This window comes from Rhinatrema bivittatum, chromosome 5 (assembly GCF_901001135.1).
Source record: "Rhinatrema bivittatum chromosome 5, aRhiBiv1.1, whole genome shotgun sequence".
In the NCBI taxonomy this organism is placed as follows: Eukaryota; Metazoa; Chordata; class Amphibia; order Gymnophiona; family Rhinatrematidae; genus Rhinatrema; species Rhinatrema bivittatum.
Window position 1 is genome coordinate 46,296,179 of NC_042619.1, and position 13,619 is coordinate 46,309,797.

General features: G+C 43.9%; 1 protein-coding gene across 2 annotated transcripts in view; it reads left to right on the top strand.

The window, feature by feature from the left end:
* The window catches only part of LOC115091933 (putative N-acetylated-alpha-linked acidic dipeptidase), a 126,609-nt gene that overhangs the window by 43,397 nt on the left and 69,593 nt on the right, over positions 1-13,619 (top strand). For both annotated transcript variants that reach the window (XM_029602296.1, XM_029602295.1), the window contains exons 6-7: positions 5,626-5,812; positions 13,223-13,316. In XM_029602296.1, the coding sequence (XP_029458156.1) occupies positions 5,626-5,812; positions 13,223-13,316 (281 nt within the window). The remainder of the gene's footprint in view (positions 1-5,625; positions 5,813-13,222; positions 13,317-13,619) is intronic.

Genomic DNA, 13,619 nt, shown 5'->3' on the forward strand with positions numbered 1-13,619 from the left:
AGAATGGTGCACTCAGCCGAATACACCGTTTAGCCCCTGTTTGGCCGCACATTGTAGACACGCTATTATTACCCTTATAATGTAATAGCGCATGGAAAACGCACTGCCAAACCCCTCCCCCCCCGAAACTAATAGCGCTCATCACATGCAAATGCATTTTGATGAGCCTATTAGTCACCTGAAATACAAAAATTAAAATGTGCGGTCAAGTCGCACATTTTACTCTCAGAAATTAACGCCGGGTAAATGTACAGAAAAATCTCCCTGCCAGTTGGTGGGTTCGAAAACGGACGCTCAATTTTCCTGGCATCCATTTTCTGAACCCGTGGCTGTCAGCGGGTTCGAAAACAGACGCCCGTAAAATTAAGCGTCGGTTGTCAGACCTGATGACAGTCGCCGCTTCCGCTAATAAGAAGGCACTAGGGATGTGCTAGTGTTCCTATGACCTCCTTATTAGCGAAGTCCCTAATTTAAATACAGAATCACGCGCTCAGGAGAGGTGCCTGGGCGCGCGTCAGGAGAGCGGGCGCTCAACACGGAGTGCTGGCTCTCCTGTGGGTGTTTTTGAAGCCTTCTCTATCACTGGAAATGTATCCTTCTGAAATATATTTCTCATGATGATGAGAATGGGGCAAGGATCAGCTGTTGTTTATGCAGCTACTCAACTTCCTGCCAGTTAAAGAAAGAAGGCACTGAACTGTGACTACCTATGAACAGAGGCAAAAACCGAAGCCAGATGTGCTGTGATTGGCAAAGAACAACCTGCCAGCCACCATAAAGAGTCAGAGAAGCAACCTTGGTGCACCTGCACCTTGAAACAGCCAGCTGTGGTACAACAATGTGATGATGTAGATATTGCATGTAGATCTTGCATCAAATCTGTGCACTATGCTTACAGGTTCTAGTTTTTATAACTTCACTATAGGGTTCTATATTTGTCTGGTGGACACATGAGCAACTTTGCCAGTGGACTCTAAGCAATAAGAACACTTTAACCTACTACAATTCTACATCTTTAATTTTCTTCTCTAATCACTCTGGTATTTGTAGTGAATGCCTCCTTGTCTGAAGGACTCATGCCACTACACTTGAAACAAGCACCTGAAACTATTTTTAAAGAAGCATGATTTTGATATTAGCAGTCTTGCTAACTTTCATCCAATTTCATCAATTCTATTTGTGGCGAAGATGGTTGAGTCTGCTGTTCAGACACAACTTCAAGAATTTCTAGATGTCACCAAAATTCTTGATAGTTTTCAGTTTGACATTCAGCCTAAATTCAGCACACAAATTATTATCGGTGTGATTTGTCGAGGATTTGACTCTGGCAGAACATTTCTGCTGATTATGCTCAATATATCAATTTCTTTTGACATGCTTAATCACAAGATTTTTCTTGCCAGAATAGCCTCAACTGTATTTGTTAGTCACCCTGGCCCTTGGGGAGTCAGGCCGGGTCCCCTCATTTCAGAGGACAGGAAGCCTGCTTCAGCGTCCCCTCTTGCTGCCACGTCCCAGCGTAGTTTGCCGCCATTGCAGCCTGCTCGCAGCGTTCCTGATGCCGCCAATGCCGCAGTGATCCCTAGGGTCCCTAGGCACGTTCATGCGCCTGGGCTAGATTTAAAGGGCCAACGGCGGGAAAGTGCCCCATGGCCTGGGATGATGATGTCAGGCAAGGCAGGTACAAATATCCTGCCTTGCCACCACCTCCTCGCCTTGGCAACAGGTCCAGTTCCTGGTGAGTGCGTGTTGTCTGCATCCTGATCCTGCATTCCTGTGGTTCTTCTGTCTCCTGCTCTGTCCTGTTCCAGCTCCTGCTTCCATCCAGCTCTTCCTCATCCTTGCTTCCTTGGATTGATCTTCTGGCTCCTACCCTGCTTGTTTCCTGCTTTCTGCTTGTCTGCTGCCTGCCTAGAGCTCGGCCTGGCCTCTACCATGTGTAGCCTGCTGCCTGCCTCGACCCTTGGTACATCCAACCTCTCTTCTGCCTGCCATCTGAGAGATCCGCGCCTAAGTCCTGACGGCCCCGGCATGCAAGGGCTAAACCTGCAGGGAACATGGGCTGGTAAAGTTGAAGGTCCTGTTGAGTTCTCTCTCCAGAAATCGCCTCCTGATGACGAGGACCACCATTCTTGTCTGACCGTACTTATAGGTGAGATATGACTCCCAGAGCTCTTCATCATATTCTTTGACAAGAGCGGTTCCTCAAGGTTCCACTTTTTCAGTGGCCCTATTTAATTATTCCGATTTGTATATTGATATCAGGGGTAGGCCTTCAATGTAGGTTGTAATCCAATGCTATGAGCTCAGGCCTGTGCATGGACTTATTTTCTCATACTTATCTGTTAATTTGACCGCTGAGGTCAGGGCCCTTATTGTTAACTTTTTTGGTTCTAATTTCCTTCCACCACTGCCATTGATATAGAGAGCAGTGCTGGAGCTGCATAAAAGTGAAGTATCAAGCCTAATTGGTTAGGGTAGTAACCGCCGCAATAAGCAAGCTACTTGCATGCTTATTTATTTACCCAGACTTTGCAATTCAGTCCTTGTTTGTAGTTGTCTGAATGTAAATCCTCTTATCTTCATTCCCCCCTGCCGTTGAAGCAGTGAGCTGTGCTATATATGTATTCAAAGTGAAGTATCAGGCTTCATTGGTTTGGGGTAGTAACCACCGCAACAAGCAAGCTACTCCCACGCTTATTTGTGAATGCAAATCCTTTGTCCCACATTTCCTCTTGCCGTTAAAGCATAGAGCAATGTTGGAGTCGCATTAACCATGTGTATGTTTATTGAATAAGGGAATTAATCACCAGGTAGTAGCCGTCATTCCCGCAAGCCACCCCCATGCCTCTTCTCTTCATTCACATCCTCAAGACTTTATGGATCCACAGTGTTTATCCCACGCCCTTTTGAAATCCTTCACAGTTCTGGTCTTCACCACTTCCTCCGGAAGGGCATTCCAGGCATCCACCACCCTCTTCGTGAATAAATACTTCCTGACATTGGTTCTGAGTCTTCCTCCCTGGAGTTTTAAATCATGACCCCTGGTTTTGCTGATTTTTTTGCAATGGAAAAGGTTTGTCATTGACTTTGGATCATTAAACCCTTTCAAATATTTGAAGGTCTGTATCATATCACCCCTGCTCCTCCTTTCCTCCAGGGTATACATATTTAGATTCTTCAATCTCTTCTCATAAGGCATTCGATGAAGACCATACACCTTTTTGGTCACCCTTCTCTGGACCGCCTCCATCCTGTTATGTAACTATTATTACTATTTTGGTTGTAATTGTCGCAGCTTAAAGGTGCAGAGGACCCAAGCCCAGGAGGGAGGCAGAATATCTTTAAAGGGGGAATTCAGAACTCAACCCCTTGGTGTATCTGACTTTCTGAAGCCTGCCATGGCTTGCGCCAGACTGGGACACCTGTAGGGGTTTGGAGGGCTCAAAGTGCTAACAGCCTTGCTTGGTTGGGGTGGGTTGCCTGGTGATGCCCGGCTGCATTTCCCCATCAGTTGAGTTTGGCTTTGCTGGACTGTGGTGGGCCAAGCAAGGATGATGGGTAGAAAGACTGGCACATACTATTGATGGCTCGGGTGCTTAAAGTAGTCACTCATGTTAATGTTGAAAAAGTTGCAGCCTTGTTGTTCCAACTTCTGGAGTATTGCTTCTTGTTTTGGGAAAAGGGGGGTCATGTTGTCATTGTAATCCGCAATCACACCCTTCCCATCCCTGGAAGAGCATCCCTATTACCCGGTTAACAGATTTTTTTTCCAATTACATTCACCATTCAGAATGCTTTGGCATCAGTGACAATTTACCTTTTTGCCATTAAACAATGATTAACTAGCCAATAAGTTGTCCTTAAATGTCTCAAAAACCAAAATAATCATTATCTTGATTTACAGTTTTATTGGTGCCCTCTGGATTACAGTTTGAAAAGTGCCATATCCCTGTTGTCAGCCAAGTAAAGAATCTGGTGGTTATATCTGAGTCCAATCTCTCCTTCCGTGCTCTGTTTAAATCTTTGATTCAAAATACTTATTACAAATTTCACGTGCTTCAAAGATTGAAATTATATTTGAACACACCTGAGTTTTGAACCATGATGCAGACTCTAGTTATTATTACTAGCCTTGATTACTGTAATTCCATTTATTTGGGGTTACCAGCTTCGCATATTAAACTTTCACACATGATTTGGAACTCTGATGTGTGAATCCTTACTGAAGTCTCTCGTATGGATCGCATTATGCCCATTCTGGAATCTCTTCACTTGCTTCAGTTCAATGATGGATAAAATATAAGGAGGTCCATAGTTAGTGCCACTTATTCGGATACATTCCAGCTTATCTGGCTAAGCAGCGCAATTTCAATATTTGACTGAGGTCAGCAGCCACCACATAGCTGGATAAGTATTTATCTGGCCAAATGGTGAGAGGAGAATGGGCGTAACAGGGATGAGTTGAGTTAGCCAGATAACTTATCCAGCTCACTCCGATATTCAGAGTTAGCTGGATGACTTATCCGGCTAATTCTGGTCAGCCCATACACCTGTCCTAAAGTTAGCCAGATAACCTTAACCAACTTAACTTGAAGATAGTCGGATATAATCAGTGGCATAGCTGCGCCTCTGAATATATGGTCTAAGTTACCTGGCTATATTTATCCAGCTAATGAGTCAAGCCGCACAGTGAATGAATAATGATGATGCTTATTGGATTATTCCAACAGCCTGAATAATTTGACTGACAGAGTCTTGGGACAAAATATTTGCAGTTGCTGGCACAATTCTATGGAAATCTTTGTTTAAGTTCCTTAGATAAGAAGCAAGCTTAAAATATTTAAGAAGAAATTAAAGACTTATTTATTAACGAAGCTTTCAGATGATTATTGCTATTCATATAAGCCTATTATGATTGCTGTTCTCACTTAAGCCTTTTGTGGTTGTTGTGTCAGCTAGAGTGTAAACAATTATTCTTGGCTCAGATATGGAACGTATATCCATTCTTGAGCCAATAATAATGAGTTATAAAGCAAGCTATGACTCTAACAGGAATACTAGTTTGTTTGTTATAATGGATATTATGTATGTTTTTAAGTGAGCCGCTAAGAACATAGGATTATATGGCATATAATGATTTTTAAATAAATACCTTTGTAGTTCTACTTTTGCCAATACAAAATGCTGATTTACAAAGTCCAGAATGCTCAAAAGTTAAAGGAATTGAAATAGGAACAGCTGCAAAATGATTAATTATGTTACAGGCATCCTATGCCTTGTTTCTCAAGTTTATTCCAGAGTATCCCCAAACCAGTTTGGTTTTCAGGATATTTACTATGCAAATGTATGAGAGAGATTACCACTCCTCCATATATCCAGCATGCTTTCCTATCGACAAATGTTTCCTTGCCTTACTCCTCCTTTTACCCCTTCCAGCCTCATATTATCACATCCCAGGAATTTACCTGACTCCTGGTGCAGTATCCTATGCACAAGATATGACTCATTTAAAATGTTTTATGCAAAGTGCTGCTTGCCTTTCAGCTAGAATGATAGCTACAGTGGAGGTCACGGAACTGGGTGAAATGCCAGTGCACTTACAAAGTCAATGTCTCTTTGCAGGTTAAGAATGCACAGTTAGCAGGTGCCAAAGGGCTCATCCTGTTCTCAGACCCAGCTGATTACTCTGCTCCTGGGGTGGAGCCCTATCCAGCTGGGTGGAACCTTCCTGGAGATGGGGTCCAGCGAGGTAATGTGCTAAACCTAAACGGCGCAGGAGATCCCTTGACTCCAGGCTATCCTGCAAAAGGTGAGCTTTGATGATCGCAAAAAGGGTTCCCAGTAGGGATGTGCAGAGCAAAATTTTATGTTCATATTTTTTATGTCCGAAAGGGGGTCCCACTTGCGGCCAATATGGACATAAAAAAAATCCAATGAGTTGGGTATATGTACATATGTGCAAAAAAAAAATTTAAACCCCCTCACCCTCCTTAATCCCCCCCCCAGACTTACCACAACTCCCTGGTGATCGAGCGAGGAGTGAGGACGTCATTTCTGCAATCCTTGGCGAGAAGCATGTGACATCGGTGGCACGTCGAGTGACGCGGCGTCACGTGATTCCCGGCTCGTTCGCGCCGGACGGCTCGTTCGGCCCAAAAAGAACTTTTGGCCAGCTTGGGGGGGCGAGGAGTGAGGACTTGCCGGGAATCACGTGACGTCGCGTCTGAGTGACGCGGCGCCACGTGATTCCCGGCGAGTTCGCGCCGGACGGCTCGATCGGCCCAAAAAGAACTTTTGGCCAGCTTGGGGGGGGCCCCCCCAAGCTGGCCAAAAGTTCTTTTGGGCCGAACGAGCCATCCGGCGCGAACGAGTCGGGAATCACGTGACGCCGGCGTCACTCGACGTGCCGCCGACGTCACATGCTTCTCGCCAAGGATTGCAGAAATGGCGTCCTCACTCCTCGCTCCATCACCAGGGAGTTGTGGTAAGTCGGGGGGGGGGGGATTAAGGAGGGTGAGGGGGTTTATATTTTTATTTTGGCTCAACAATCGCGATTTCCCACATATCGAACATATCTATGTTCGATATGTGGGAAATCCGATCGTTTATGTCGAATCAATTTTTTAAGTAAAAAAAAAATATGAGTTGCGTTTTACTAATGCGGTCAATTCGAATGCACACCCCTAGTTCCCAGTCAGTGCAGTTAAAGCAAATGCATGGGGTGCCTAGCGTATATTATTTTACCCTGGAACAGATTTAAATTGCCCTGTTTATGATAAACGTTATTTTTTTAAAAAAAATTAAACACTGTGGCGGTTGTTTTGTGGTTGCTCTGAGATGCAGTTCATTTCTGTCCCGTTTGGTGGCTAAAAATCACTTTTTGTACATACTTCATTACTGCACAGGGAGTATGTATGGCAAAGATCCCGATTCTGTTCTCTGAGCTGATATCTTTAGACAACCGTTTATTAATATCAGTTAATTTCCTGATGATTCAATCTAAGGCCTATATTTATCAGATTGCTATGTGTCTTCGCAGGAGGGGTCCCATTATCATGGGGCGTGTCACCACGACAGTGGCCCCTCCCCTGAAAAACACATCCTGGCTCCATGGCGCATTCTTTTATGTCGCCTGTCACGGCCAAACACTGCAACACAAAAGGCTGTAGCGAGCAGCCCTTTAACATGATGGCGACTCCAACCTCAGGCACCGCCATCGTCTTAAAAGGCTGCTGGCCGCCAAAAAAAAACCAAAACGCAGCCAAATGTGGAGATTACTGACCCCCATTTCAATGGCCCTGACTAAATGGCCCTGACTCCCTGAAAAGAAAATAAAGTGGCAGTAAGCACGTGGTGGCAGCCCCCTCTCCAAGCCCTCCCTCCCCCCTGACCACCCTGATATCCATCAACAGGCCCCCGACTTTCTGGATATGCAATAACAGGCCCCCTCCCCTCAAACCCCCTGATATCCATAAGCAAGCCCCCTCCTCCTGAACCCCCAATAGCTGCAGCAAAGTGAGGTCTGCTCCTTTTTGGAAAATGGCACCTACCAGGATGAGCACGAGGGTGTACCAATCCCTGCCATAGAATTGTGGAGAAGGTAAGAAGGTCTCTGGAGGGGGGGGCCGAGGGGAGGGGAGGGGGCAGAGGATATCGAGGGGGGAGGGGGGCTATGGGTATGCCTAACGGGAGTCAGGAAAGGGGAGGCGTGTTTGTGCCTACTCGGGGGGGTCAGGGAGGAGGGGGCTATGGGTGAGCCTATCGGGGAGAGGGGGAGGGTATCAGGGTGCTGGTAGAGGGAGACCTTGTATATGGATATTGGGGGAGCCCAGATGGGTTGCCGCTGCACGCTCTGGGGTCGATTTTAAAAGGTGCACGCATGCATCCATGTGTGTGCGGTTCCCGGCGCATGCACATGGTTGCACCAATTCTATAACACGTGCGTTGGCGCTTGCATATTATAAAATACAATTCCCGCGCACACATGCGCGCCCGATTTTAATATTGGTGCGTGCTTGTGTGGGCGGGTCGTGTCTCGCGCGTGCAGTGTGTGTGGGGGGGGATTTTGTAAAGTGCGCACGGCGACGTGATCAGGCTTTTGCCCAGTTCCCAATTAAGGAGCGGACTGGAAAGGAACTTTCCTATATTCCTACCTACCCTTCCTCCCTTTTCCCCTCTCTTCCCTGAACCCTAAACAACCTCTATCTATCCCCAATTTTTTTGTTTACTTCAGAGCAGTAATTAGTAGCATCTAATGGCGCTGTCCCTGCTGGCCCACCCCTTTTGTGAACCCTGGCACTACTGAAACGCGCGTGGCCGGGCCGTTTTAAAAATGCGCTCGGCCTGGCCACGCATGTATCTACCGATTTTTACGTGCACAGGGTTTTGGAAATTTGGGCGTTACTGTACACTTTATTTTTCTTTTCTGGGAGTCGGGACTGCCTCAACCGGCAGCCTTGGGTTGAAACGGGTTTCAGCCATGAGACCTGCTCAATCTCCCCGTTCGGCCACATTTATTTTCTTTTGTTTCTCTGCCATGTTAAATGTGTCATGGGAGCCTCTGAATCTGCATGATGGTCCTGGGCCTCTTGCCGCACATGTAAAGAATACCAGGAAGATGTTGCTGTTTTATCACAGCTGACCACTTTCTCCATTCGCTGCAATAAAATATTTGCATAGAATTGCCTAGTGATGACCTTCTTTGCATGCATGTGTATTATTTATGCATTTAAATCCATGCAAAGAAGATCATTGTAATAAGGGAGGGGATCTGGGTGGTGACATGCAAAATATCACGCAATATAACGTATGTTAGAGCTTATTATTGTGCGCTGAGGCCCTATCGCGATTTTAAAAATGACCCTGTAAGAAACACATCCTAAATTCTACTTTCATTATAAAAAGAATTGCTCATGTAAAAAAAAAAAATAATAATAATTTTAATTTGTATATTGGAAAGATATCAGAATGCTTTCAGCAGCTATGATGGGGTATCCTGAAGGTTTAATTTTTGCAAAAGGACTTTTGTTATGGGATGCCCCCCTCTTACATAAAGCTTGCTTGTCTCTGAGTAAAGTCATTTCAGAAATAATAATGAAAGCTGGTGCGAAAGAAATCTACAGCCTAGAGTTTTTTCCTAATGAAATTATAATGTGTTCATTGGAATAACATATTGCGCAAGTTGCTGGTTTATGAAGTATAGAATAGTGGCTAAGAAGCCGTCTACACTCCAGCAATCCTATTTAACTGCAATAAATCTCAGGTTGCATGCCTTTTGGCCTAGACTGAGAACGTGTACAACACGGGTGATTTAATGTCCTGCCACCCAACTCCATTGACGAGATGATTACATTTGACCATTGCTAAATCAGTTGGTTTCAATCTCCTCCTGGGGGGAAAAAAAAGGATGCACTTCAGGTTTTTCCACATTTTGTGTCTCTGGGAAAAAATACCGAGGGGCTGTCATTTGGACGCTGTTACAGGAAAACCTCTGCTATATATTCATTTCCTAACCCCTTTTGCCTTAAAGGGGAGGGGAGTGTTCCACAGGGGACAAATCTGACATATGGAAAGCATCCACGTGCCGTTGCATATAAGTAAAATTTGATATACTCTGCAGCGTGTTTTGTTCTCTGCTGGCGCACATTTACTAGCTGTTCCTCTAGGACAGGAATACAGCACCTACTCTTTGGAACAGCCTGCCTATTGAAAGTAGGGAGGAAAGGGAGCTAAAAAAATGTTGTAAAAAAATAATTAAAGCTTTGTTTTCAAAGAATTTTTTACTTGATGTCTCAAGGTTCATGTGTTTGTTTTGTGTGTAAGGGATCTGTAATGTTTATTGCATTTATGCATATTGATTCTTGTAGTCCTCACTGAACAATTTATTTGGATTTAGCAGAATAATAAGATTTTTTTTTTTAAAATAAATAAGATACATTTTCAAAGATTTGCATGCAGACAAATTAGCGTATACACGCATAAGTAACATCTACTTGGAACATGATATTTAATAAATATCAAACATATACTTGCGTATTTTTGCTTTCACGTGTGCACTACACACGTAAAAAGGGGGTGGTTTAGGGGTGTTCAGGGGCGAGGCCAACATTTGCTATTTTAAAGGACACATACACGTAGATTTGCCAACGTACTCGCGTAATTTTACACCTTCCGATTATCTTGTCGTGTACTGTTGGCCGCGTGAAAGGTCTGGGTGATGATAAAATGTAAATGAGAGAAATGGGAGGGGTTAGGGACGAGGTTTGGGCAGGGTTTAAAAAACTTTGGGCCCGATTGCGCTGTGGGAAATAATGCTTAACGCATTATCGCCGGCAGTAGCACCGGAAATAACTACACCTTTTGCAGGGGCTCTATGGGGGCGATATTGTGCAGCGTGGCTGCAACCACAGCAGGCAAAAAACACTGCCACGATGCTGCCAGCTGCACACTATCACCCCCGCCCCTTTTTTTTTTTCATGAATCCTGGGGTTAGTTTCTCAAACTGTCAAAGTCAGGACCTTTGTTGTTTGCTATCTGAGTTCAATTCCTCATTACCTCTTGCCGATGAAGCAGAGAGCGATGTTGGAGTTGTATCACAAATATAAGGCTTATTGGTTAAGGATAGTAACATCAGCAAGTTACCCCCATGATTATTTGTTTTCCAGACCATAAAATTCAATGTCCTTGTTTGTTGCTGTCTGTAACTAATTCCCCTTTTCTTCTTTTCCCCTGCCGTTAAAGCAGAGAGCAATAATGGAGTTGCATTAACAGTATGAAGGCTTATTGGTTAAGGGTAGTAACCGCCACACCAGCAAGTTACCCCATGGACTCTTTTCCTCATTTCCATCCTTTAGGTTTTTGGGATCCAAAGTATTTATCCCATGCACCTTTGAAATGTTTCACTGTTTTTGTCTTCACCACCACCGCCGGAAGGGCATTCCAGGCATCCACCACATTCTCCATAAAAACATATTTCCTGATGTTGGTTCTGAGTCATCCTCCCTGTAGTTTCATTTTGTGACCTCTAGTTCTACTGTTTTCTTTCCAACAGAGAAGTTTTGTCGAATGTGCATCATTAAAACCTTTCAGGTATCTGAAAGCCTGTATCATATCTACTCTGCTACTCCTCTCCTCCAGAGTAGACATATTTAGATCCTTCAACCTCTCCTCATAAGTCATTTGTTGGAGAACCCCCACCATTTTTGTTGCCCTTCTCTGGACCACCTCTATCCTGTCTCTGTCCCTATTGAGATACAGTTTCCAGAACTGAATACAATACTCCAGGTAAAATCTTACCAAGGACCTGTACAAGGGGATTATCATCTCCTTTTTCTTACTGGTTATTCCTCTCTCTGTGCAGCTCAGCATTCTTCTGGCTTTAGCTATTGCCTTGTCACATTGCTTTTCCATCTTTAGATAGCTAGACACTATCACCCCAAAGTCTCTCTCTTGCTCTGTGCACAACAGCCCTTCACCTCCCATCACATACAGCTCTTTTGGATTACCACACCCCAGGTGCATGACTCTGCATTTCTTGGCATTGAATCCCAGCTGCCATATCTTTGACCACTATTCAAGCCTTCCTAAAATCGCTTCTCATTCTCTCTATTCCCTCCTACATGGCCATTCTGTTGCAGATCTTAGTATTATCCGCAAAAAGACAAACTTTACTTTCTATCCCTTCCGCAATGTCACTTACAAAAATATTGAACAGGGCAGGTCCCAACACCGATCCTTGTGACACTCCACTTAACACTGTTCTCTCTTTAGAGAAGGCTCCATTTACCATCACACACTGTCTTCTATCCATCAACCAGTTTGTAATCTATGCCACCACCTTGGTGCTCACTCCCAAGCTTCTCATTTTATTCGCAAGCCTCCTATGCGAGCCCATATCAGAAGCTTTGCTGAAATCCAAGTAGATCACATTGAGTGTTCTTCCTTGATCCAATTCTTTAGTCACCCAATGAAAAAAATTAATCAGATTTGTCTGACAGGACATCCCCTTAGTGAATTAATGCTACCTCAGGTCCAGCAGTCCTCCTGACTGTAGCTAGTTCACTATTCTTTCCTTCAGCAGAGTCTCCATTAATTTTCCTACCACCAAGATGAGGCTAACCAGCCTGTAGTTTCCAGCTTCCTCTCTGCTCCCACTCTTGTGAAGCGGGAACACCACCACCTTTTTCCAGTCACTTGGCACCACTCCTGTTTCCAAGGATCAACTGAACACGTTGTGCAGCGGACCCACCAGCAAATCTCTGAGCTCCCTCAGTATCCTGGGATGAATTTCATGAGGCCCCATGGCTTTGTCCACTTCCAGTTTTCCTAGCTCTTCCCATACATTCTTTTCTGTAAAAAGAGTTTTGTCTACTCTATCTTCATCCACTGGTTTGTTAACTAGCGACAGTCCTTTTCCAGGGTCCTCTTTAGGGAATACCAAACTGAAGTATTTGTTTAATATTTCCGCAATTTCTTCATCTCTCCACACATTGATACTTTTCACCTTTCAATTTCACTATACCACTTCGGACCTTTCTACTTTCTCTGAAGTTTCTGAAAAATGTTTTATCACCTCGCTTTACCTCTTTGGCAATCCTTTCTTCTGTCTGAATTTTTGCTTTCTTGATTACTTTCTTTGTCTCCCTTAGTTTCACCAGATATTCTTCTTTGAGTTCCTTTTTTTGGGATTCTATATATATTTTTTGAACACTGTTCTTTTTGCTTTTATTCTATCAGCCTCTTCCTTTGAGAACTAGATAGGTTTCTTATTTCTCTTGCTTTTGTTTACTTTTCTAACATTGATTTGTTGCCACTGTAATTGCTCCTTTTAGTTTGGCCCACTGTTCCACCACTTTCATTTTCTCCCAGTAGGAGTTAGCCAGATAATATATCCAGCCAATTGAGCTCCTTCCAGGTACAGCCCCAGAATGCCCTAACTTCTACAGCCAAATTATTGCCAGATAAAAAGTTACCCAGGTAGAATGTATCCAGTTGTGTCCAAATATTCATTTAGCTGGAGAGCTTCGGAGGTATCCAGCTAAATGCTTCTGAATATGGACTTCATGTCTTAATCTACCATCATTTTCTGTTTCTATAAATTTAGCAGAAATTTTCTAGAAATTGGGATGCAAAAATTTTCTTTTAAGGTCCTTAGAGATTAGTTCAAAATGTTTCAATTTCTCCAACACCAAAAGAACATACGTTTGTCTTATTTTTCCAGAGTATACCTTCAGATATAACCCAGCTGAAGGCGTAGGTCTTCCAAAAATCCCAGTTCACCCTATCGGTTATCATGATGCTGAGAGATTCCTACGGTAAGCACAAGGTGTGCCAATAGAAGCCAAACCTGCAATCAAAAGCTTTTTGTAATTAAATTGAACATTCGCATACTGTTACAACAGTACTATAAGAGGGTAACTTTCAAAGTAGCGCATGGGCATACATGTGCACATATTCATTGGCCCACAGCCAGGGACACGGCTATTTTATAACATATGTGTGTATATGTGCACATGTTATAAAATAGCCTGGCTGTGCACACATATGCACTGAATTTTAAGTGGGTGTGCACCTGTGCGTACAAATTCCACTTCTACCGTGTAAGTAGAAAGATTTTT